This window comes from Saccopteryx leptura, chromosome 2 (genome assembly GCF_036850995.1).
Source record: "Saccopteryx leptura isolate mSacLep1 chromosome 2, mSacLep1_pri_phased_curated, whole genome shotgun sequence".
NCBI classification, from domain to species: Eukaryota; Metazoa; Chordata; class Mammalia; order Chiroptera; family Emballonuridae; genus Saccopteryx; species Saccopteryx leptura.
The window spans coordinates 300,601,701-300,627,069 of NC_089504.1; the positions used below are offsets into that span (position 1 = coordinate 300,601,701).

The window sequence follows — 25,369 nt, forward strand, 5'->3', positions numbered from 1 at the left end:
AACTGGACACCATTTTCTTCACCCCAATAGGGAGCCCCAATTTTATTAGTAGTCACTTCTAACCCCCAAACCTTTAGTCCCAAGCAAACACTAATCTAGTTTCTCTATATAGAGATTTGACTATTCTAGACATTTTATATAAATGAAATCATGTGTGGCTTCTTCCACTTAACATGTTTTCAAGGTTTATCCATGTTGTAGCCTGTATCATTACTTCATTTCTTTCTTACTGCCAAATGTTCCATTGTAAGAATACACCAAATTTCGTTTATGCATTTATTAGTTGGCAGACATTTGGCTTGTTTTCATTTTTGGCTATTATGAATAAAGCTGCCACAAACATTTGTTTACAAGTCTTTGCATGGGCATATGTTTTCATGTCTTTTGAGTATATATAAATACTTAAGAGTGGATGTGATGGGTCATGTGGTAGCTATGTTTAGCCTTTTTGCTCAACTGTTTTTCCCAAGCAGCTATCCCATTTTACATTCCCACCCACACTTCATGAAGGTTCCAATTTCTCTACATCCTCACCAGCACTTGTTTTTATCTTTTTATTATAACTATCCCGGTGAGTATGAAGTGGTACCTCACTGTAAGTTCGATTTGCATTTCTGATAGCTAATGATGTAGAGCATCTTTTTTATGTGCTACTGGCCTTTTCATTATCTTCTTTGGAGAACTATCAATTCAGATTTTTTGTCCATTTCTTCACATTGGGATCTTTGTCTTTTTAAATGACTTCTGGAAGTGTTTATATATTCTAAATACAAATCTCCCTTTTACCTGATGTATTCTTTGTAAAAACTCTCTCTCCTTCTGTGGATTATCTTTTTTGCTTTTTCTGATGGTATCTTTGGAAGCACAAAAGTTTTTAACTCTGATGATACCCAATTTATCTCTTTTCCCATTTTGTTGCTTGCACTTTTGGGGTCATTTATCTAAGAAACCACTGCCATTGACCAAGGTCACGAAGATTCACACCTACGATGTTTTTCCTAAAAGTTTTATAATGTTTGCGCTATATTTAGGCCTTTGGTTCACTTAGACTTAGTTTTTATATGTGCTGTGAGGTAAGGAATGTGCAAGTTCATTCCTTCACACGTAGATATCCAGTTCTTCCGGCACCATTTGATAAAAAGACTTTTCCTCTAGCAAATTGTCTTCTCAGCATTTTCAAAACTCAGCTGACCTTAAATGTGAGGGTTATGTCTGGACTTTCAATCTAATCCTATGACTTTGGAAGTGTTTATTCTTCTCTGATTTCTTGGAATAATCTGAGAAAGATAAGTGTTAACTCTTTTTAAATGTTTGTTAAAATTCACGTGGGAAGCCATCTGGTCCTGGACTTTGTTTTGGGGGAAGTTTTTAAACAACTGATTCAATTTCATTACTTGTAAGCTGTCTACTCAGATTTTCTACAATTTCTTCATGACTGAGTCTTAGAAGGGTGTATGCATCTGAAAATGTATCCATTTCTACTAAGGTTTCTCAATTTGTTGGCATTTAATTGTTTTTAGCAGTTGCTTAAATATATATATAATAATCCTATGTATTTCTGTAGTGTTGAGAAAATATTGTCTGTTTAAAAGATGAAATTTCATCTGCAGAGTATAGGAAAATATATTCTTGTAGGAAAACAGTTGCATAATAAATTAACAAATAGTACAATCATTATCGTTTTTACACAAACATGAAAAAATACATGATAGAATTATTAAAGTTCTCTGGTAATTACTGGCATATCCTGATCCAAATATTTTCATATGAAAATAGAGATTTATATTTCAAAACACCATTGTAGTGACTTGATCTAAACATCTGTTTTATATTGTAAAATACCACAGTAGCAAACATGTTTGTTGCACAAGTGTTTGGAGCTATATTGCCTGAGAAGATAAAAATAAAATATAATTCTTAATTAAGGTTTGACTGTGCTCTGTGTTGTGTAGATGATGCCTTCTGCTTTAATTCGTTCCAATATTGGTCCATAGATCTCCTTTGAAAAGGGTCCAACTAGGCCTTTAGCTTGGATTTCACCTGAAAAAAAAATAAATCTGTAGTTACCATTTTAAAGCTGGAATTAAAGATTAATTTCTACAGCAAAAGTCTCCACATAGCAGTAAAATCAGAGTCAATGAATTGTTGGAGGCCTAGACATTTTTAAACTAGCTGCTTAAATGCCCTTGCTAAATTATTACTTAATCAATACTCTGCAAAAAAAGGCATTTGTTTTAGATTGAAAACATAGCTGAACTTAGGCACAGAGTCAGAATTTTTACTCTTAACTGAATTAACTCCTGCCAAGACAGAGGATAAAGTATAATTAAGGAAATAAAGCAGGCCCTGGCCAGTGCCTCAGTGGATAGAGCATCGGCCCAACGTATGAATGTCTTGGGTTTAATTCCTGATTAGGGCACACAGGAGAAGAGACCATCTGCTTCTCTACCCCCTCCCTCTCCCCCTTCTCTCTCTCTTCCCCTTCTATAGCCAGTGGCTCAGTTGGTTCGAGCATGGCCCCAGGTGCTGAGGACAGCTCCATTGGAGCACATTGGCCTCAAGTGCTAAAAATAGCTTGGTCCTCAAGCATTGGCCTGGGAGTTGCCAGGTGGATCCTGGTTGGAGTGCATGTGGAAGTCGGCCTATCTCCCCTCCTCTCACCTAAAAATAAAAATAAAATAAAAAATAAAGTAAAGCTAACAGGTTGGCATTATTTGCTGATGTCATTTTATTTAAAAGCATAATACTGATAGAATGAATTAAAGCACATCTGGTTATTTGGGCACAGGTATCTGTTAGAATTGCTGAAACAGTAAGACTGGACATGTTCCTTAAAGGTCATTATGACCTCATCCTTCATCATTTCATCACTCTGGTTCCCAGTAACTACACACCTGGTCTAATTTCATATTAGCCAATATGCTATTGCAGATGTTTTCCCATTATTTGACATAGATATGCTTTGATGTTCTTTAACTCTCATACTTTCACAACAGCCAACTGGGGTATTATGCCCAGAGGTAATGCTTACTGGGACGTATATGTGAGCTTAAGAGAGGTGTGGAGAGTTGACATGTGAATTCATTTTGTCCAAAATATTTATTAGTACTGATAATATACGGAGACATTGCAACTAATAATACATTTTTTCAAAAAAAAAACAGAATAGTTTCCAGCAAAACAAAAAACAAAACAAAAATTAAAAAAATATAAAACAAAGCCTCTACTTCTGAAGACCTGCAAATGAATATCCTCTGTTATTTCAGTGTGACAACCCCCAAAATATGAAAACCCAAGGGAAGAAGGAAGGACTTAACATGGCCAGGGGGGTTCCTCTATGTGGTAGGAGCTTTATGCATTATTTCACTTTAGGGTCAGAACAACTCAATGAATGGACACTAATCCTCACTTTAGAGATGAGGGCACTCTGGCTCAGTGATGCTGAGTAGCTTACATCTCGTCACTCAGACAACTTGTGACTGAGCTGGGACACAGAGCAGGTCTCACTCTGAAGCCCATGCTTTTTTACTCACCACAGAGCCATCTCGCAGTTGGCCACCACTTGGATCTTTTGAGACAGCTTACTTTGGTTATTCATTTATTTTTCTTTTTTTATTGAATTTATTGGCATGACATTGGTTAATATGATTATGTAAGTTCCAGGTGTGTAATTCTAGAATACGTCATCTCTATATTGTATTGTGTGTTCACGGTCCCAAGACAAGTCTCCTTCCATCACCATTTATGCCCTCTAAACTCTCTTCTACCTCCCCCCTCTCCCCCGAAATGGGTCACTTTTAATAAATGCCAGTGTCATATTCAAGAATAATTATTTGATGTCCAGGCACTGAATGACTTAAGAGATGATATGTAGATAGTTTCAGTCTTCCAATGAAAGAACTTACCATCAAGTAACATCTTGGCCGCCATTGCTGTGGGAAACCCCACAGTTTTAGCCATGGCCGAAAAGCCATTGATGTCTCCATAAACCACAAGATCAATGGTTTTATTTTCTAAATGTCCAGACGGATGTCTGATTCCAAAGTTGTCTCTCATCACAATCATATCTTTCTCTCCAGGACCTTAACATAAATAAACAGACAATTTCAAATGTCACTATCATTATAATTCTGGTACTCTATTTCCTCTCCCGCTGCCTCCCTTCTGCACTCACAAGTTTTCCTCTCCCATTATGCATGGTCCTTAGACAATGATCTATACTGCTTTTTAGCCCAAAGATCAATTGAAAAACTCTGGGAAATTATAACTGCAGTCGCGTTCTTCCATCCAGGTGATAACCTTCAGTCTGGCCACAGACACGAGGGCACCGCTACAGCAGCCTCCTGAACGTTTTCTATGAGCTAAAAATTACAAGTCAAACTCACAATGTTTTCCTCTCCCACATTACTCAAGTGCATTCCTACTTAAAAGAACTGATAGAATTCTTCCCTGCGCAAAAATAGCCAAGCACTCTTTGCCTCATATCATACTTCCCCACTCCTACTGCGTGGCTCCAGCCCTCCAATCTCATTTGCGAGCTGTACTGAGTACATCTTACGGTTCCTTCTCTGGGCTGGTTTGTTCCAAGCTCATGGCTTACCATAGGAAAGTTTCATGGCCAAGTGCTTGGAAAGCGCGTCCACAATAGACTCCGCCCGAGGGACTTGTTCATCCCCAAGCAAGCCCAACCTGAGGAGCACAGGAGACGGCTGTTGTTAGTCCAAGTCCTATACATATTTTCACATGGGGAGCAGAAGGGAGCACTTCTTGGATTTAATCTTGAAGGGCACAATCACAAAGTGACAGTTCAAGATACAGGACTCTCTTAAATTGTAAAATAATAATAACAACTGTAATGTTTTAATCAGAACCATCCGCAGACTCTCCCAAGCAGCGCTCTCAAGAGCAGCACTGACAACTTTGGAGATCTATATTCTGCAAAGCTTTCTATGAGACTGACTTACAGTCTAATTCTCCCACATTCAAGAGACCAGCAAAATGCGCCACAGTGTGGGAATGCGTGTTTTAAAGCAGTTGCAGGAAGACTGAGTGAATCTCTTATGGGAGAAAAATAGATCCTACCTTTCTTGGAAACTGAGCAGTAAAGTATCTCAGAATAAGTTGTAATTGCCATTGAGTTTCTCTCTCTATTTACATTTCATCCCTACATGAACATGGTACATGATAATCTCTCTACCATAGGCCGACACTAGAGCAGCGAATTAATCAAAGACAGTGTGCATTCTCCCTGGACCTTCCTTTGATGATGAAGGACTAAGTCGCTGTGAGCCAGTCCTCTGCTGTGAGTGGACTGGTGGGTGCCTACCGTTCTATAGCCTCCAGCTGGCTACTGTCTCCTCCCAGCTTCTCAGAGACAGCTTCCTTAAGCACACTTTGCATGGAGGAGGGTGAAATCCCAACTAGGCCACAAAGGAGCTCTTTCTGGTTGGAAAGATAGAAATAAAAAATTCTAAGTTCCTAATGAAGTAAAAAAAAAAAATCTGTTGAGAAAAGTATTTGATTAGGGCATTGGACCTCAAATGCACCTCACATTAAATCAGAACCTGTAAATTATAATACATACATGTACAGGCCCACGCGTCTGGACACCTCCACACATCAGTAAATGCACGGTTGTCCAGAATGGTGTTTCAACAATAAAAATGGGGCACAACATTCATTGATACTAAACAGATGGTATCGTATAAACCTCATATACCCAGCGTTCACATAGCCTCCCCGTCACCTTTCCACCCACTCTCCCTCCCCCTCCCCTCCCACGGTCCATTTTAGCCTGGATAAAGTAAAAGGGGTTTAGTGCTGTAGTTGCTAATAGCAACCAGAGTTCTTCTGTAGGTTCAAGAGGTAAAAAAAAAAAAAAAAAAAAAAAAAAAAAAAGACCTTGCAGAGAATAAAAGCTCAATGGAAGAAAACTCAAACAGTGGTCATAGCTTTTTCTCCTTTTAAACAAGACTTTTTTCTAGGCTTCCAAGAGTAAAGTTTTGCTCTAGATTAAGGAGAAACAAGCTGGTTCACAGGCCGAATTCAGCTCACCACCAGGCTTTGCAAATAAGTTTTACTGGAACTTGGTTATTTGTTTATCTAATGTCTATGGCAGAAATGATCATCTGACAGACACCACATCACTCATAAAGCCTAATATTATTTCCAATCTGATCTTTTACCAAAAAAAAAAAAAAAAAAAACAACGGATTTTTTAATCACTAGTCTAGTAGATCATAGTGACCAAGATACTGGGACCAGCCCCAAAACACCAGAACCAACCTTCCCAATGCAGCTGCCTTACCCCCAGCCTCACCTAGAGATACTTACTCACTCGTACATTTTTGACAGAACTTAGATTGGAAAGGCTCTCAGATGTACCAAAAACTAAGTTGAAAAGCAATTTACTGGTAAGAATACCCAAATTTCTTTGGGGAGACTTAATAAAATTAGCAGCATTGATCCTTTTCTTCCCGTGATAAATTTGGGGCCTTTCTATTGGAACGTGAGCACATTAATCTCAGTTGGATGACCAGCTGGTGACAAGTTAACTCCTAGCAGATGGTGGAAGCTCATCTTTACATTTAGTTCCTAGTCTCCAAAATCTCTTCCAAGCCTGAACCTCTAGGTCTAGAATATTAAACAACACAGAGATTGGGGATAAAGGCAGGGACTGAAAACTCAAATTATTTATGGTTATGATAAACAATTAAATGAAAGACCTGATGGGATCACAGGTTAAGAATCCAATTCTGGCTCTGGCCAGTTGGCTCAGTGGTAGAGTGCTGGCCCAGTGCATGGATGTCCCGGGTTCAATTCCCAGTCAGGGCACATAGGAGATGTGATCATCTGCTTTTCCACCCCTCCTCTTCTTGCTTCTCTCTCTCTCTCTTCCACTCCTAATGCCATGGCTCAATTGAAGTGGGTTGGCCCCAGCACTGAGGATGGCTCCATGGCCTCTGCCTCAGCCACTAAGAAGAGCTCAGCTGCTGAGCAATGGAGCAACACCCCAGAAAGGCAGAGCATCACCCCCTAGTGAGCTTGCCGTGTAGATCCCTATTGGGGTGCATGCAAAAGTTTCTCTGCCTCCCTTCCTCTCACTGAATAAAAATAAAATAAAAAGAATCCAGTTCTGTGATGTCACCAGCAGCCCTCTGGTGGTACCAGTTGTAGGAGGCTCATACTTAAGTCCTCTAAAGCAGCGGTTCTCAACCTGTGGTTCGCAACCCCAGCGGGGTCGCCTAAAGCCATCGGAAAATACATAATGCATATCAGGTATTTACATTCCAAATCATAACTGTAGCAAAATTATAGTTATGAGGTAGCCACCAAAATTATTTTTTGGTTTGGGGTCACCGCAACATGAGGAACTGTATTGCGGGGTCACAGCATTAGAAAGGTTGAGAAGCACTGCTCTAATGGGTCACCACTTAGACCCGTGGCAGAGCCCAGTGCCCAGGGCAGACAGCAAGTCCATCTCTACCGGAGTCTGGCAAAGCCATCAGGTTGTACAAATTGCTCAGGAAATAGGCCCAGACTATGAGCTGAGTGCTCCATCCACCCACAACAGTGAAGGGAAAGACAACTATGGAGCTAAGGTTTATCTTCCTGCGCATAAGTCACAGCATCGTTCTTTTGCTGGTCCAAACCGAGTTCCAACATGACCATGTCCTATGGCATTTCTGCAGAGCAGCAGACAACATACAATTCTGGAGTCACTCACCCAGGTGAGAGGCTTGGCCTCAGGTCGAAGGGCAGGAAATGCATCTCTGTTTATAAGACCCAATTTCACAAATCCATGCAAGGCTCTGGCATATCCCTGCAATGAGAATTATTAAGCAGTATATGAAAATTTTTTTCTTCAAAGAAACAGTGTTTTTGGAAAGAGAACTCCATCTTGACAACTTGTTGAGCAAACAGACAGCAAGAATCATTTGCATCAATCATGTGAATGTGACCTGTTCAGGTTCAAAGGAAAATCAATAGTCACAACAATGCCACCGTTTACATAAGAGGCCTTGCAAAACTTGGGTTTACTTCTGTTTCGGGGCTGTCTGGCAACACACTGCTAATTTCCTTCTGAGTCATATGCCTTCAGTGCTGCAAACACTATTCAACAGAACAGTTGTTCTCTCTCTTAATGGAAGGAGCTTGTACAAACAGCCCCAAAACCAGATAATCCATTCTAATGATTAAGAGCCCCTACTGCAATGTATGCAAAGAGCAGGAAAGACAGGTAGATCAGAAAGATTTTTCTAAAATGTCATAAGTCATAAAAAATTCTTCACGTGTTCATTGTATACAGGACAAGTCTGAAGTCCTCAGCATGTTATATAAAACCCATCCCAAAATGCACCCCCAGCCTGACTTGCTAATCATCATCTCCGCCACTCATGTGCCGGAGCTGGGGCTGGTTTGACTCCAAACCAGACTAGAATTTTTTTGTGCCTGAGGGCTTTCGGAACACCCATGGTTCTTAGATCCCCTTAGGATGTTATCACAGGTGGCCCAGTTGATTCCTGGACAGTGAGGACATCTCGTTCACAACAGTACAGGCACCTGCCTTTTGGGGGCTTACATCTATTTCAGGAAACAAGAAAAATATCCGTAAAATCCAACTAAAAATGCTGGTGGTAGATGCTAAGTGCCAACACATGCGGCAGAAGCTCTGAAGAGTAAGAAATGTCATGCTGTCTTTTCGTAAACAGGGTTCCGCACAAGAAACAAGGCAAGCCAGATACCGGTCCTTGTGAGCTGGCACCATGGAAATAACTTCTGCTCTCGCGTGAACTTTCTCAGTTACTCCCTCTCCCACTGCATAACCCCACCAGTGTTCACTGGCTCCCGGCGCCCACCTCACGTAGGGAAGGGGACCGGAAACACCCTGGATGACGGAGTTGTGATTCTGAATAACACGGTATGGGAAGGCTCACAGGTATGGGAGTTTCTCCCTCAAAGCTTCCAGAAGGTCCTGTCCTTGCCCACACTTCAATGTCAGACTTCTGACCCCTTGAATGTGAGAACATAAATATCTGCTGTTTAAAGCCACCCAGTTTATAGTCATGTGCTATAACACCCTAAGCAACTATTTCGTTGATTGTCTCGATCTGGTCACACTTGTAACTACTCTTTCAGGATGAATAAATGGGTAGTGGGCATTTATGTTTACACCTTTAGGGTCTCCACCTCATGCGGTAAAAAGCTTTTGCTTCGGACAAAGTGATGCCCACTATGACTTCAGCTTTACAGACATGAAAGGGAAGGCAACTGGTCAGCACATTTTAAGCCACTGACCTCAGGGGCTAATGAGACGAAAATTACATGTTCAGCTATGAAGGTGATGCGCTCCTTCATTCACACTGGATTCGAACCTAAGAGGCTGAGGGACTCCCACCACCCTGCCACACGGGATTCTGGGACTACAGCCAGCCCTGGAAGGGACAGCTGCGAGGGGAAGCAAAACCAAGTCCCAGGGAGGCCACTTGACTCCCAAACCCATTCCACCTGAAGCTAGCCCTCTGCATGCCCTCCCCTGCTCACGAGTAAGAAGTTTCCTTCAGCTCAAGCCATTCTGAGTTGCCTCCTAATGTCTCCCAATCAAGAGTCCCAAGAAAACAGACGCCAGCCTGGCTTATCATCTTGATGATTTGAGTTCCTAAGAAAAATGCAGCGTACACCTCACTTATATCAAACGTGTCTCATCTAAACACAGCCACTTACCCTGTACCTCAGAGTGCCCCGCAGCAAGGTGTGAGCAGATGAAATGCCGTAGATCTCCGCGTATTTCGTACTGTCTCTGTTAGGATAGCCTTCCAGGTTCAGTCCGGGGTAATAATCCATGGGGGTGACTGCATCGAGAAAGGAGATGCCCCCTGCAGCATTCACAACCTGGGGAGCAGGGAAAAGGCACACTGGTCACAACATTGTGTTCCCCTTCGACTTGTCTGCATAATAAAGAAATAAAATTTTTAAAAGAAAGCAATAGATGATTTGGATTTTTTTTATTTTACTGAAAATACCCTAATCGATACTCTTTACTCAAGCTGTCCCACTGAAAAGATGATCCAGGCCCTGGCCGGTTGGCTCAGCGGTAGAGCGTCGGCCTGGCGTGCGGGGGACCCGGGTTCGATTTCCAGCCAGGGCACATAGGAGAAGCGCCCATTTGCTTCTCCACCACCCCCTCCTTCCTCTCTGTCTCTCTCTTCCCCTCCCGCAGCCAAGGTTCCATTGGAGCAAAGATGGCCCGGGCGCTGGGATGGCTCCATGGCCTCTGCCCCAGGCGCTAGAGTGGCTCTGGTCGCGGCAGAGCGACGCCCCGGAGGGGCAGAGCATCGCCCCCTGGTGGGCAGAGCATCGCCCCTGCTGGGCGTGCCAGGTGGATCCCGGTTGGGCGCATGCGGGAGTCTGTCTGACTGTCTCTCCCTGTTTCCAGCTTCAGGAAAAAATAAAATAAAATAAAAAATAAAAAATAAAAAAAAGATGATCCACAAGGCCATCATGGTCCCAAGCTTCTATTTTTAAATTTATCGAGGTTAATAACATCATATACTTTTCAGATATGCCACATTACAGTTCGCTGTCCACATCCTCTACTGCGTGTTCACCAGCAAAAGTCTTGTTCCCTTCACTTCCCAGACATTGGACCCCTTTACCCAGTTCAGCCAAGGCCAATGCCCTTCCCTCTTCTCTCAAAGTTGAAAATCTGACTTTAAAGCATTTAGTTTTTCACGAAGATCTTGTTTTCTCTAGATTGTCTTGCTCCTGGATCAGATGACACTGAATTGTGTCCCAAGAGAGTTTGCTTTTTTTTTTAAACAAACAGTAAAAACTAGACACAACGGACACCTACATAAATGGCTTCTGTGCTCCAAGAGCAGTAGCAGTATTGTCACTGCTCTTTCTCTCTCTTCTCGTCCCCTCTGATGTGGCTCGGGCACCAGCCTTGTACCGTTCAGTCACACACCAGCATTCACAGAGCACCCCGCCCTTGCCGTGTGTCTGGGTCCCACTCACTGCGGAGGGGAGAGGAATGGAGGAGTGTACAAGTCCCGTCTCCATTCACTCCTTTCTTCATCGAACAAACATTTCCTGAGTGTCCACCACACGCCAGGAGCCAAGCTGGAGCAGCTACGAGGAGCTCACAGACTAGTCAAGCCACAGTGCATGCTGGGGACAAGGAGTGGGGAGATGTCCCCTCATAAGACAGACAACCCAATGAACATATAGTGAAACTCTAAAAGGTGCTCCCCCCAATCTTACTCCTGGTGAGAAGTTAAACCACCAACAAGCAAGTTCTTCTAACGTCTCAGTGATCCTCTTACCCGCACCCCTCCCCCCGCCACACGCAGAATTCAGGGAAGCCCTTGTTTTTCTCCTTTAAAGTTGATTAAAAGACTGTTTTTTATTTGGCTGGTGAGGTTTATGGTTATTCTTGAGATAAGGAAAAACCTTCTGGAATGCTAGAATCAGGGCTGAGATTCCCAGGCGGGGGTGTGGCAGGTGGCGGGACAGGTTTCTGTCCTGCCTGCACCCTGGGAAACAATTTTTGATCACGTGTCTAACCTGCACAGAACAACCCTGCACAAGGGAGCCATCCGCGTACCCTCGGGATTCTGAGGAACTGCCTGCAGGAGCCTTTAGCTAAACTTAACGATTCCCAGAGCTCACCTGTAGATGGGTTCTGCCCAAGCCTTGGCCTGAGAGGCAAGATGGGGACCCGTGCCTCCCTGTAGCAGAAGCCCCAGCAGGAAGCCCGCTACGCTGACTACAGAGTCAGGCCTGGCAGTGTCTCCAGTTACCAGGTTCACTCTGCAGAACACCTGACACCCCCTAACAGCCCAAAGCAGTGCAGATCCAAAGCAAAAGAGGGATGCTCTTCATCACCTGGTCCTGGGTGACTTCCGCACTGCACTGTCACCATTTTCAGACACAACATTTCTGCTCTCTTTTGTAAAACATCTTCTATCATGTTTGAAGTTTAAGAAATGTTTAAAAGAAAAATTCAATGAAGGCTACTATACTCCGGCAACTTACTAATCAAAAATAAATCTGCTTCATAAGTCTACCCTGAGATCCTCAGGCAGAAAACATGGAAATGTAAGCTGAATGGTAATGATTTCTTCACAGAGATGGAATTCTCTGAAGAAATGAAACCCCAAAATGACTGGGTCATCATTACCATTTGATGCCAACTCAGAGATTTACTTTTCCTGGTATATCAGAGGTTCATTAATGAACCCTGTCTTGTTTAATATTTTATTAATGCCTTGGATAAAGATAGAAAGACAGATTTATCTATTTGACAGAATATGCATTTTTTAAAAGTTTTATTGATTGATTTTATATAGAGAGGAAAGGACAGAGAGAGAGAGAAATACTGATTGGTTGCTTCTTCTTGTATGTGCCCTGAGGATCAAACCCGCAACCTTGGCATATTGGGATGACGTTCTAACCAACTGAGCTACTCAAACCAGGCCTTGTTTTCTGTCTCGACAATACTCACATGTCCTACCTACTCTCAGCAAAAACTCACTACTCACTGTGGTTGCTTAGCTGCTCTAGGTCTAACTCTTTTACACACACACACAGTCTCCCAACCAATGAGAATCAATAAGGAGCTTGATTATTAAACTAACAAGAAATATACCATTGGCCTTGGCCGGTTGGCTCAGCGGTAGAGCGTCAGCCTGGCGTGCGGGGTACCCGGGTTCGATTCCCGGCCAGGGCACATAGGAGAAGCACCCATTTGCTTCTCCACACCCACCCCCTCCTTCCTCTCTGTCTCTCTCTTCCCCTCCCGCAGTCAAGGCTCCATTGGAGCAAAGATGGCCTGGGCGCTGGGGATGGCTCCTTGGCCTCTGCCCCAGGCGCTAGAGTGGCTCTGGTCGCGGCAGAGTGACGCCCTGGAAGGGCAGAGCATCGCCCCCTGGTGGGCAGAGCGTCACCCCTGGTGGGCATGCTGGGTGGATCCCGGTTGGGCGCATGCAGAAGTCTGTCTGACTGTCTCTCCCCGTTTCCAGCTTCAGAAAATAAAAAAATAAAATAAAATAAAATAAAAAAAAGAAATATACCACAAGAAACATACAGAGAGTCATTTACGCAGGGCCTACTGTGTGCTCGATGCCCCATAGACATGAGCTGTAATCCACACAACAACCCCTTGTTCAGAGTGAACACTGCAGCTGAGTCACGTAGGGGCACATTTGGACCCCTGTTGGGCGGATAAAATGTATTATGCTCACTTTGTTAAAGATGGCGCTACCCATGTGGAGGCCGTTGCCCAGGTGATATTAATGTGTGTTGGGGGCTGGCTGTGGGCAGGCAGGATCCTTGTAGCCTGGGGCTTGGTTTTAGGACTAAGCCTTTCCCACCCTTTTTGATGTGGGATGGTACAATCCTATCATGCCTCAGAAAGTGACTTTGTATTCCCTATTTTGTATATTGGATTAAAGGTTTGGATTTCTACACTATAAAATAGGGGCAGAACAGGAGCTTATGCGCTTTTGGTTCCTGAGATTAGCATTAGAGAGCAGAGCAGAGCAGAGAGCAGAGAAAGGCCACATGGAGGAGGCCAGGAGAAGCAGCCAAGATGGCAGAGTGTTGAGTGAGAAGCCAGTTAGTGCAGAGTTTGTGCAGGGAGGAGGAAGGAGATGGGGAACAGAGGTGAATAAGTCTGGTGAGCTAGAAACCTTTGATTCTAGGAAACTCGGATAAGTCAGTAGCTTTGTGAGCACTGAATGTGAGTGGGTTTTGGAGCCCAGTGTGTGTTTTTTGCTTGCCCACCGGGTGCAAGCTAGGATTAAAGACTATGGCCCACCAGTTTTTGGCTCCATTGTTTCTTTACCGACTGTCCAAATCCAATGCGAACCTGCATGGGCCAGGCTGCTGTGATGGTGGCCCTGGCTACTGGCTTTACAACCCCGGTCTGCCTTCCTCCCCTGTCCACACTCTTTCTCCCGCACCATATCTAAGACCCTTCATTGCATTTACTTCTGGATCAGTGTGTTAAGAGGGGTAGCGGTTGGCAAGGTAGGGTATTCCAGACGGCCGGATTTACGCCTGAAGACCCATTAGGCATGGTTACAGGCAGTGGGGAGCAGCAGCAGCTCTTTTACTTTCTTTTCTCAAAAGAAACTTGTTTTACTTCACAAACAACTTTATGACAACATCTACGGAAACTGAATTTCCTACCAAGGAGGAGCTGGGTTTGGCCATCACAGTAACCTTGACCTGCAGGCAAACCTGAGGGCTAGCAGACCTATCTCAAAGCTGTGTTTGCAGAGCAAGCCATCCGGACTCAGAGGGTTTGTTTAGCTGTGGGGTGGGCGTTAGCTTGGGACAGGGGGTTGACAGAGGTGATGGTGAGGCTCCGCCACATCTTTCCCGGGTGCTACGATATAGGAGAGTCCCTCCACCCACAGAGGGAACAGAACTAAGAGAAGGCACCATCACTGTCTCCAGATACGTGGAAGAAAACCAAGTATCATTAGAAATAGGATTAGACGTTAGAAGCTAAGAATTGTACCAGTGGCTGAAAATCCTTGGGAGGATGCAGAACAATGAAGTGTCCCAATTCACAGGTGACTGTCTAAGTCACTGGAAAAGTTCAAGGCTTCAACTTAAAGCAGAAGCAGAGGCCCGATGGCTTCCCTTTTATGATTCTGTGAATGACGTCAGGCTGCTTCGCAGTCACAGAAGAGACGGAGGGACAAGGATACAAGAGAGGCTTCTGGGTTGTGAGACAGACTGCTGCACTTGAGTTACTGACTGAATAACACCGCATCCGGGAAATTCTTAGTCACAGACAAAGTGTGGGAGTTCAGACAAAGGAATAGTGAACAGAGGCTGGGGCGGTCAGGGAAGGATGCGTCCACAAGAGGGAACTTGAGCAGGACCTTGAAAAAAGTATCGTTTTAGCAAAGGAAAGAATCCAGCCCTCTCTTGGTGTCCTCCACAGAGTCAGGGTGATGCATAAGTGCTGTTTTTAACAAAGGAGTTCAGGATGAAAGCGAAAAACTTCAAATTCAACAAATATAATTTGTGCTGCCTGAAAAATCACCTCTTGCCTCCCCTGAGCTCCCGCCATCCATTTCTTTGGTCACTAACATTTGCCAGGAACAGTACATGCCTGACAATCTGCTGTGGAGCCGACTGTAATCTAGATGACTTCACTGAGCCCTCTGCCAAGAGCCCTGCAAGGCTGCAGTGACTATGTTTGTCCTCAGACATGGAGCACAGAGCTCAGGGAGAGGGGTGACTTTTGTGGTGCCCCAGGCTGCTGAGGGCAGGGCAGGCGCACAAAGCCAGGCCCACTGACATGAAGCCCCTCGTTCTTCGGGTTGCACACCGCTGACTCTTTCATTGTTACCATCTTCATCATTTATGTATACGGCCTCCTGACAGTGAGCACCTTGCCCAAATGAAGCAAGACTTTGTCCTGTATTCACACATGTGAAGTCAGTCTCTTTCCCAGGGCTCGGAAGTAAAAGGGGCATCAGGACATAGGCTGAATTTCCTACCCAAACCTCCATGATGTATTGATTTGGAGAACTTTTGAAACGTTGGCGCTCACGTTACACATCAGGAGACGGACACCTAGGGGCCTTTACAATCGCCTGGCCTTTGGTGACACTGTGAGGGATGCCACCACTTGGACCAGAACTCAGGGGTCCTGTTTCACATCCTGAAACATGTGAACGTATCTTTCCAGCATCCAAGATACGTGTCCTGTTTGTTCAGTAGAGTCTTGACACGCAGCTGAGGTCCTCCGGTTACTCAGTCACTTCTCAAATTCAGCTGCATATTAGAATCACGATGGGAGTTTTGTTTTTGTTTTTGTTTTATGACCTATGCTAAGATCACATATTTATTTCTTTTTCTTGTTTTCTTTTCCTTTTTTTATTTTATTGAATTATGGGAATGACACTGATTACCAAAATTATATAGGTTTTGGGTGCACAACTCTACAACACCTCATCTGTACTACACATTGTATGTTCAGTTCCCCATGTCAACTGACGAAAGCAGATTTGACTGTGGAGGTTTTAAAGATCCCCAAACCCAGGAGAATCAACAACTCTGGGGATAGGAATCAGACATCAGAATTTTGTAAGCTGCCAGGGTGATTCCAACACGCTCCCCACTGCAGGCTTGGAAGGCCATGCTGGTAATGACCTTTGCCCCATTTATAAAAAAATTCTCGACTTCTCTCTTTTGTGTGAACACAAAACACATTTAGGATCACAGACACACTGAGAATTTCTAATACTACTGCCGGAATCATCTTTTTAAGACACACATCTGCTCATATAACTGGTCACCCCCTGCGGGCCAGCACTAGCGCAAGGGAGGGAGGTGCCTAGGTCACAAAATGTAAAGAAGAGCCCCCAGTCTAGTCACATTTGTGCCCAATCACGAGTCTTCCCTTAGCCTGAGGATAAACTGCGAATGCACCCCAGTGTGACTCAAACACCGCCTGTGCCGTTTGCCGGGTCGTCACCGTGGCTGTTAGCTAAGCTTCCCGTGCCTATCTTCCCTCTGATAAACCTGGTAGGGTTGTTCTGAGAATCGAGTGAAGTCGCCGCTTAGCACAGTCCTGAGTGGCAGTGCCCCACCCGGCTGGCAGCGTCTTCTCCTTCAAGGCCAAGTGCATCTTCTCTTCTTCGCTTATTTTGCTCTCCCCACTCCACCCCCCAAGGTCAAATCTACTGTCCTCTCATCTCACCACGTGGCACTTGAGCGCCCTGGGGAACGACTCTCACTGGTTGTGGCTGTCATTCCAGTGTCTGTCTTTCCTGCCATGAGGATTTTGGTAAAGGGGGAAAGAAAAGGCTCTGGAGTGGCCCTGGCTGGTTAGTTCAGTTGTTAGATCATTGGCCCAAAACACCAAGGTTGTGGGTTCGATCCCCTGTCAGGGCAAGTACGGGAATCAACCAACAAAGCACAACTAAGTGGAACAACAAATGAATGATTCTTTCTCCGTCTCTCTCTAAAATCAATACTCAGTAAACAAGCAACAACAAAAGGCCCTAGACTGAGTTAGACTTAGGTTTGAATCCCAGCTAAAAGATCTTAACATCCTCTTTAAGCCACTGTTGGCTTACTCTAAAATGATGGAACTAACACTAAAATCAGAGAGCATGTACACTCTCTCGTGCACAGCAGCTGGCGGAGAAGGGTTAGTTTCGTTCCCTGACCCACCAAACCTTCCATTCCGAGAGCCACCCCCATTCCAGCTGCGAGTCCTCTGAGGTCAGGAACTTCATTCATTGTGACAAGCTTTGGAGCCTTGTCCCATGGCCAGCACACAGTAAGGACTCAGTCATTGTTTGCTGTGCTGAAATAAACACAAGATGGCCAGTACTGACACATGCCGCGGGGCTGGGAAATGAGTTTTCCAAATGCAGAGACAGCTTGCAAGAAGAGGAAGGAATGAGCAGAGGCCATGCTGGGAATGGTGAGGAGACAAGACGGAACAGAAAACACACACTGTGAAATGCTAAGGGGGCAGAGGTTGGAGCGCAGGCGGCAGCACAGCCAGGATAAAGGGCTGCGTGTCGGGGGGAAAGCGCCTGCCCTCGCTCAGGCGGTCACCACGGGTTTGCACGGAGAGCTCTGATACGAGTCCTGTACCTTTCCATTGAGCAGGTAGGTGGCCGGCTGCATTATGTTCATCAAGACTCCCACTGGGCTCCAGCTAAACTTGTACCTCAAAGGATTGTCCGAATGTTCAGGGGCTGGAAGCCCACCACAGTAGGAAATATAAGACTCAATCTGTAAAATAAAGAACCAATAAATTAGGGAGAGTATGTACCTAAGTAATTAACTGAGCATAATGACATGCATGAGATAGCTTTGCTACAGTTTTCCCTTTCTTAAAGTTACTAAGGACTTCTTAAAGGTAAAGGCAAACATCATTTGATTAAGCTACAGTTATATTTTATGTATACTAATTATTTTTAAAAATCCTCTGGAGATTGTGGCTAACATTGTGTTCAGTTAAAAATCTAACTATGAATTGAATTATGCTTGGTCAGTTCCTCCTGGCTTTTGTATTCAAATTATATGTTTGATGACAAGTTGATTATATACATTATAACATGTAATTTTAGATATATTCACCAATATAGGTCATATAAATAATATTTAATTATAATTAATTTAAAACTACATTTGTTTCTATATATTAGATACATAAAAACTAAAAAATTTCATTTGATTCATTACATTCACTGGTCCAATAATTCCTCATATGTAAAATATATTTCATGTACCAACAGATGAATGATATTGTTAAGAATTTTCCCGCCTAATCAGGCAGTGGTGCAGTGGATAGAGCGTCGGACTGGGATGCAGAGGAACCAGGTTTGAGATCCCGAGGTCGCCAGCTTGAGCGCAGGTTCATCTGGTTTGAGCAAAGCTCACCAGCTTGGACCCAAGAGAAAGCAATCAATGAACAACTAAGGTGTCGCAACAAAAAACTGATGATTGATGCTTCTCATCAACCTCCATTCCTGTCTGTCCCTGTCTATCCCTCTCTCTCTCTCTCTCTCTCTCTCTGTCTCTGTAAAAAAAAAAAAAAAAGAATTTTTCCAACTTCTAATACTCAAATTGTATTCTAAAATCTTCAAGGCAGTCTAAAACTTGATTGCTAAAACTTAGGCATTGTTCTACCATTGTAGATAATTTTGCATTTACAAAATTTTACTTGAAATTTCTGGTCAAAGTATAACTAGAATATAGCCACATGTTGAATCAAACTCATAGGAAGATTATTTCCAAACACAGAAACCTGGGTTTTGAACATTTTTCTAAATGAACTGTTGGGTGTACTCAGGGCTCACCGTGGCTCCCACTTCCTTGGCCTTATCTATTGTCTCCATTGCTAACATATGGTCAAGACCGGGGTCCAATCCCAGTTCACCGATGACTGTGATGCCAGCTTCTTCCACACTACGACAGGTGGAAAGAGGAGAAAGGAAAAGTTGGATATAACATAAAACAATGCCATGGAGCTACTTTGTTGAAAATGACTGAAACGTACCTCTTTTCTAATTCCTTGAGCGCTGGTGTGATGTAGCTGGCAGTGACCATGTTAACTTTGCTTGTGATGCACGCCTTGGCCACAAGGGGGTGCAGTACATAAGGCAACAAACTTAAAAAGAGAGAGAGGAGCTAATCAGAAACTTGCTTGTCCAAACCTACCTTTCAATGTACCTTCAACTGCACTATAGCTGAGACATTGCCTCTCAGAGATGATTAATGACTCCTTGAGGAATATAGAGTAAATGCACCCTGTTATCACATTTAAAACTCTCCACATTGGAGAATTTTTATTCAGGTCCTTTGCCCATTTTTAAATTATATTGTTTGAGATTTTTGGTATTGAGTTTTATTAGTTTCCTATAAATTTTAGATATTAACCCCTTATCAGATGTATCAGTGAATATGTTCTCTCATTCAGTGGGTTGTCTTTTCATTTTGTTGATGATTTCTTTTGCTATGCAAAAATGTTTTAATTTGATGTAGTCCCATTTGTTTCTTTTTTATTTTGTTTCCCTTGCCCAAGGTGATATATCAGGAAAAAAAAAATATTGCTATTAGAAATGTTCAAGATTTTACTGCCTATGTTTTCTTCCAGGATTTTTATGGTTTCAATAGTCAAAAGACATATGGAAAGATGGTCATCATCACTAATCATCAGAGAAATATAAATTAAAACCACAATGAGATATCACCTCACACCTGTCAGAAGGGCTATCATCAATAAATAAACAAGTAGTCTGACCAGGCGGTGGCGCAGTGGATAGAGCATCAGACTGGGATGCGGAAGGACCCAGGTTCGAGACCCCGGGGTTGCCAGTTTGAGCACGGGCTCATCTGGCTTGAGCAAAGAGCTCACCAGCATGGACCCAAGGTCACTGGCTTGAGTCTGCTGAAGGCCTGCAGTCATGGCACATATGAGAAAGCAATCAATGAACAACTACGGTGTCTCAACGAAAAACTGATGATTGATGCTTCTCATCTCTCTCCGTTCCTGTCTGTCTGTCCCTATTTATCCCTCTATCTGACTTTCTCTCTGTCCCTGTAAAAATAAATAAATAAACAAACAAACAAACAAGTAAGTGCTGGTGAGGATACAGAGAGAAGGGAACCCTTGTGCACTGTTGGTGGGAATCAAGATTGGTCCAGCCACTGTGGAAAGCAGTATGGAGTTACCTCAAAAACTTTAAAATGGAACTGCCTCATGAACTAGCCAGTCCTCTTCTTAGAATTTATCTGAAGGAACCCGAAACATTAACTCAAGAGTATATGCACCATTATGTTCAATAGCATAGTGATAACCAGAAGGAAAGGAAGGTGAAGGAAGGTAGAAGACAGTAGATACCAACCTGATGACAAGATCCTGTGCTTTCACCAAGGAGCCCAACTTCTCTTCCTGTTTACTGATGTCCATAATAACAGGATTGATATTATATTTCTTGCCTAACTGTTCAATTTGATTCTTTAAGTCAGAACCTATTTCAAGAATAAAGAAGCCGAAAGTTTAGATTGTTTTTCACTAGTCAGAGAGCAAAACACATTTTAACAGCTCCAAAATAAATTTTTTCAAAGTTTAGAAACAAAATAGTCATTTAAAATTCTCAGGGTCAACATGCTACAAAATTAGTTTTTCTTCTTCATCTTCAAAAATGAGAGCTTATTTACCTACTGTTAGTTCTATATTGTTATCTCTCGACAGGTATTCCAGTACAGGCTCAGATACATAACCAGTTCCAAGGACCAGGACCTTTTTCTTCTTGGCGGCCATTGAAAGTGACTGAGCACGTTCCCTATTAAAAGATAAAATAAAAAGGCAAGGTTGGGAGGGGGGGATCATTTAACTGAAAATTCAAATGTTTAATAACCTAACCTTGCTGTCCTCCATACTAAAACTTACCACTACGAAGCAATAATTTTTCCCACATAAATCATAACAAAAACCTCAACAGGAATTCCTTCTACCAACATTTTTCATTCATTACTTTAGGTTTTGTACAATGGACAATGGACCTTGACATCTCTGAGATATATGTCCATAGACTTTCATGAATTTGATTGGTGAGCTGCACATGATGGACCATTGATTGTTTTATTCAGAACTGAGTAGCTAGGTCTCATACTTCATCCTTCGAGGAAACAAGATTCAAAATCAAACTAGGTACTTTACCGCATAAACCTTATTTACTCTACACAACAATAAGAGGTCACAATCTGAAGAACTATTAACCATCTTAAACATCTGTTTGGTCATTTATCTTGGGATCACTTGAGAACAGATGAAAGCATAACTCTGAAATCACAAATGCCAGGGTCAAATACAGAAACCTAAGACAAGTTATTAGGCAGGAATTTAATTCTTGGACAGTTTATTCTGTTAAGAATTTGAGCCTTCCTGTCACCAAACTATGACCTCCATGAAGCGATTAAGTCTTACGTATCTTTATATAGCCATTGATGCTTAGTTTATTTTGTCTTAAAATAAAAGATACTCATTAAAGACCTTTTGAATCAAATTCCCAGGTATCAATGTAAAACCATGGAAACGTCTTGATGCCAGGCACTTAATTAAGCCTTAGAGCAGTACGAACATTCATGTACATCCTCGTGCCTCCTGACCATCCAGATAACAAAACTTTTATTTTAAAAATGTGTAAGGCAACATTTAAAAAAAGGCAAATGTATGTTCTTTTTGTTTCCATAAATTGGTTATCAAACAAACATGATTTTAAGTTAATAAAACTAGAACTGAAACTAATTTCATTTTTTGATAAAAGACTCACTCCCAGGGGTCAGCGAGCATGAAAAAAACTCACTACTCAAAGGGTTAAGCAGCAAGCTCTGTTGTTGGGCTCTTTTAGATCAGGCTATCTCCCAAATATTAACCTTTTCATTAATTATAAGTAAATAAAAATCCCTATAAATAAAAAATGTCCGTGCCCTTCTTCACCCCCAACATTCATATTCCTTATGAGGTGAGGTCTTCTTTGATGTTGACCCCATCCCATTCCTCCTCCCAGAAAGAACCACTATTATTTGGTTATTGAATATCTTTCCTAATAACACTTTCTATAATTTACATAATTAAAATACAGTAGTTTGATGTCTAAATAGAGTGCCCAAAATACATTTTTTTTAAAGTCACACCTAGATTCTAACATGGTCCATCTCATCAGCACCCAATTCTCCAGGTTAATAATCACTGTGCTCAGTGATGAAGAACACACAAGCAAACTTAAATTTCCTTTCAAAATGCAATCTTCAGATCACTCTCTTGGCACAAGATTCCACCAGGGAAGGAGGGCCAGAAACCCTAGCAACTGGAGCCAAGTTGACCTGCTGCTACTTGTAGTGTGGTATGTAAGAATAAAGCTGTCACCATGACTGGTCATGTTAGACACACCATTAAGATTAATCTAAGAGATCATCAGGTGATGAGAATCAAAAGATACAGAAAGCTATGAACAACAACTACATGGGCATTCCCCCAATAATTAATTCTCTTAATGGGTTCAAGAGCTAGCTGCTTTAAATATATATATATATACTCTTGCTGTCTTATGCCAAAATTTTTCATTGATACATAAAAGTAAGTATGAGAAAACTAACACATATGGAAAAGAGTAAGAGTGGTATACTTGATCTAGCCAGATTTCTGTAGTTACTTCTTGTAGGGACAAGTACTAAGAAAGACAATAAGGAAGTTTGTTTGTTATTAATTTCCCCCTCTACTTTCTCCTGGGATTCAGGGCACAGATTATTTTGTTAGCTATAAATAGATCAGAGGAGCAGACATAAACACAAATCAAGTACAGTCAGCTGAAGTGGACCAGAACATTCCAAGGAAATGTCAATGTTTTCAAACATTGAGTAGAAAAGTCAATCAAGGAATCAAGAGCCTTCGTTGAGTACCTTTCTGTGAGAACCACCCTCTCCAGAAGGCTTGCTATGGTTCTTCTTGACACCAGCCTCCTATTGAGAATCACCAGGGAAAACTGACCTCTGATTCTTTTCTTTCTTCGCTGCTTCTCTTAATTTCTAACCAAGAACCCACTTTCCTAAACATTATACTAAACAAAAGAGAATCCAAACCCTCCACTAAAAGTGAGACCACAGAAAGAGTCAGTGTGCTCCTTTTCCTCTGAGCGAATTACAGAGGCATGTGACACTTCGCAAAGTGCTAGAGGGAGGGGCCACCCCAAGTGCAACCCACACAGCTATCCTCTGATACTGCTCCTGTTAAAAGTGTTTTTGTGAAAGATGAATTGTTAACTAATAGGCAACCTGTCAATACACAGCATTATCTTCAATGTGTTCCAGGAGCTAACTTCAAAGTAAGCTGACCCCAGCAACCAGATGTTTCTGATCCAGACTTCATGACTTTCATCCATTTGATAGGTTTCGAGATACCATATTTCCCCATGTATAAGATGCACCCTTTTCTGAAAAATTTGGGGTCTGAAAACTGGATGCATCTCATACAGTGGTTGTAGATTTTTTTTTACTTGCATTTCCTGCTTTTTGTGTAGATGAGGAGTTGAATGAATTTTATGATAAATAAAACTTGAGTTCAACCTGACCGGTCAGTGGCGCAGTAGATAGAGCATCAGACTGGATGCAGAGGACCCAATTTTGAGACCCCACAGTCGCCAGCTTGAGCGCAGGCTTGTCTGGTTTGAGCAAAGCTCACCAGCTTGGACCCAAGGTCACTGGCTTGAGCAAGGGGTTACTCGGTCTGTTGTAGACCCACGGTCAAGGCACATATGAGAAAGCAATCAATGAACAACTAAGGTGTTGCAACGCGCAATGAAAAACTAATGATTGATGCTTCTCATCTCTCTTTGTTCCTGTCTGTCTGTCCTTATCTATCCCTCTCTCTGACTCTGTCTCTGTAAAAATAAATAAATAAATAAATAAATAAATACAACTTGAGTTCAATAACTTTATGTAACACACTTTTTTTCAAATTTCAGGCCCAAAAATTGGAGTGTGTCTTATATATGGGGAAATTCAGTAATCACTGGAATGGACTAGGCTGACTTACACATAGAGACATGTCAACCCATCTCCCCCTGATTTCTTTTTCTGGCCTTCCTCTGCTTCCTAATAAAAACCCCTGCTTTCCTTGCGATGTTAAGATAGTCTTTAGGATGAGGGTCTCCCATCTTCTCAAGCTGCCAGCACTTGAATCAATTGTCTCTCCTGCCATCAGCACATGTCTCCTGACTATTGGCTTTCAGACCTGCGGGCAGCAGAACCTGAGTTCAGTATGAAAAGGACAGAGCCTTCTGGACTTTTGCTTGTTTGCAGACAAGTCTACACAGGTATTAGAAAGCAACAGTACTGTTCAAGAGAAAATAACTCACACTGGTTTTAGCCAGTCACTTAGTTTGCATTTTCTACATTTATAGACATTTTCAGAATTTACATCTTCTATAAACCTAGTCTCATAAACTCACATTAAAACATTTTTTAAAAATACTCATCAGATCCAAGATAAGAACAATGCTTACCTGCTCTCTCGGAGTTTCTGGATATACTTATACTTATCAGGCAATATACCGTTGGATGTAATCACTGCCTAGATGTATATGACACAAGACATTTCTTTAATATCCACATTTTAGTCCCACAAACATGGGCTAATGACTGATAGAGAAGAGACAGAGAGATAGAGAAAGATAAGGAGTGAGAAAGGGAAAGGAGAGAGGGAAGAGAGGATGGTAGCAGAAAAAATATACATTCATAGAAAAAAATTATTTTCATAACTTACATCTCGCACCACAGGTGAAAAATTCTGACTTTCAAGAGGCTGTGTTGCATCAGATAATATCTGGGGGAAAAATGCGATTGGTAAGAGATAAGTGACATTGCAAAGAAGGCTTCCTGGTATCTGTATCCACATTAAAATATTAGTCAAAAGAAAAAAAGAGCCTGACCAGGCAGTGGCACAGTAGATAGAGCATCGACTTCGGACACTGAGGACCCAGATTCAAAACCCCAAAGTCGGCCCTGGCTGGTTGGCTCAGTGGTAGAGTGGCAGCCCAGTGTGTGGATGTCTTGGGTTCAATTCTCAGTCAGGGCACACAGGAAAAGCAACCATCTGCTTCTCCATCCCTCCCTCTCTCCTTTTCCTCTATCTTCCCTTCCCACAGCCATGGCTGGGTTGGAGCAAATTGGCCCCAGGCACTGAGAATGGGTCTAGGGGCTCACCTCAGGCACTATAATAGCTCAGTTGCCGAGCAACAAAGCAACGCTCCCAGATGGACAGAGCACTGCCCCATAGGGGGCTTGACAGGTGGATCCCAATTGGGGCACAAGCAGTAGT

The 25,369-nt window shown here is 42.6% G+C and overlaps 1 protein-coding gene across 1 annotated transcript in view; it reads right to left on the minus strand.

Moving 5' to 3' along the window:
• Window positions 1–730: 730 nt before the first annotated feature.
• The window catches only part of AASS (aminoadipate-semialdehyde synthase), a 62,527-nt gene continuing 37,888 nt past the window's right edge, over window positions 731–25,369 (minus strand). The window contains exons 12-24 of the mRNA XM_066362566.1: window positions 24,815–24,874; window positions 24,555–24,622; window positions 20,710–20,834; window positions 20,394–20,520; window positions 19,046–19,156; window positions 18,846–18,954; window positions 17,635–17,775; window positions 9,724–9,891; window positions 7,727–7,822; window positions 5,327–5,442; window positions 4,601–4,689; window positions 3,906–4,082; window positions 731–2,040 (exon numbers count right to left, since the gene is read on the minus strand). Of these exons, the coding sequence (XP_066218663.1) occupies window positions 1,922–2,040; window positions 3,906–4,082; window positions 4,601–4,689; window positions 5,327–5,442; window positions 7,727–7,822; window positions 9,724–9,891; window positions 17,635–17,775; window positions 18,846–18,954; window positions 19,046–19,156; window positions 20,394–20,520; window positions 20,710–20,834; window positions 24,555–24,622; window positions 24,815–24,874 (1,506 nt within the window). The 3' untranslated portion in view covers window positions 731–1,921. The remainder of the gene's footprint in view (window positions 2,041–3,905; window positions 4,083–4,600; window positions 4,690–5,326; window positions 5,443–7,726; window positions 7,823–9,723; window positions 9,892–17,634; window positions 17,776–18,845; window positions 18,955–19,045; window positions 19,157–20,393; window positions 20,521–20,709; window positions 20,835–24,554; window positions 24,623–24,814; window positions 24,875–25,369) is intronic.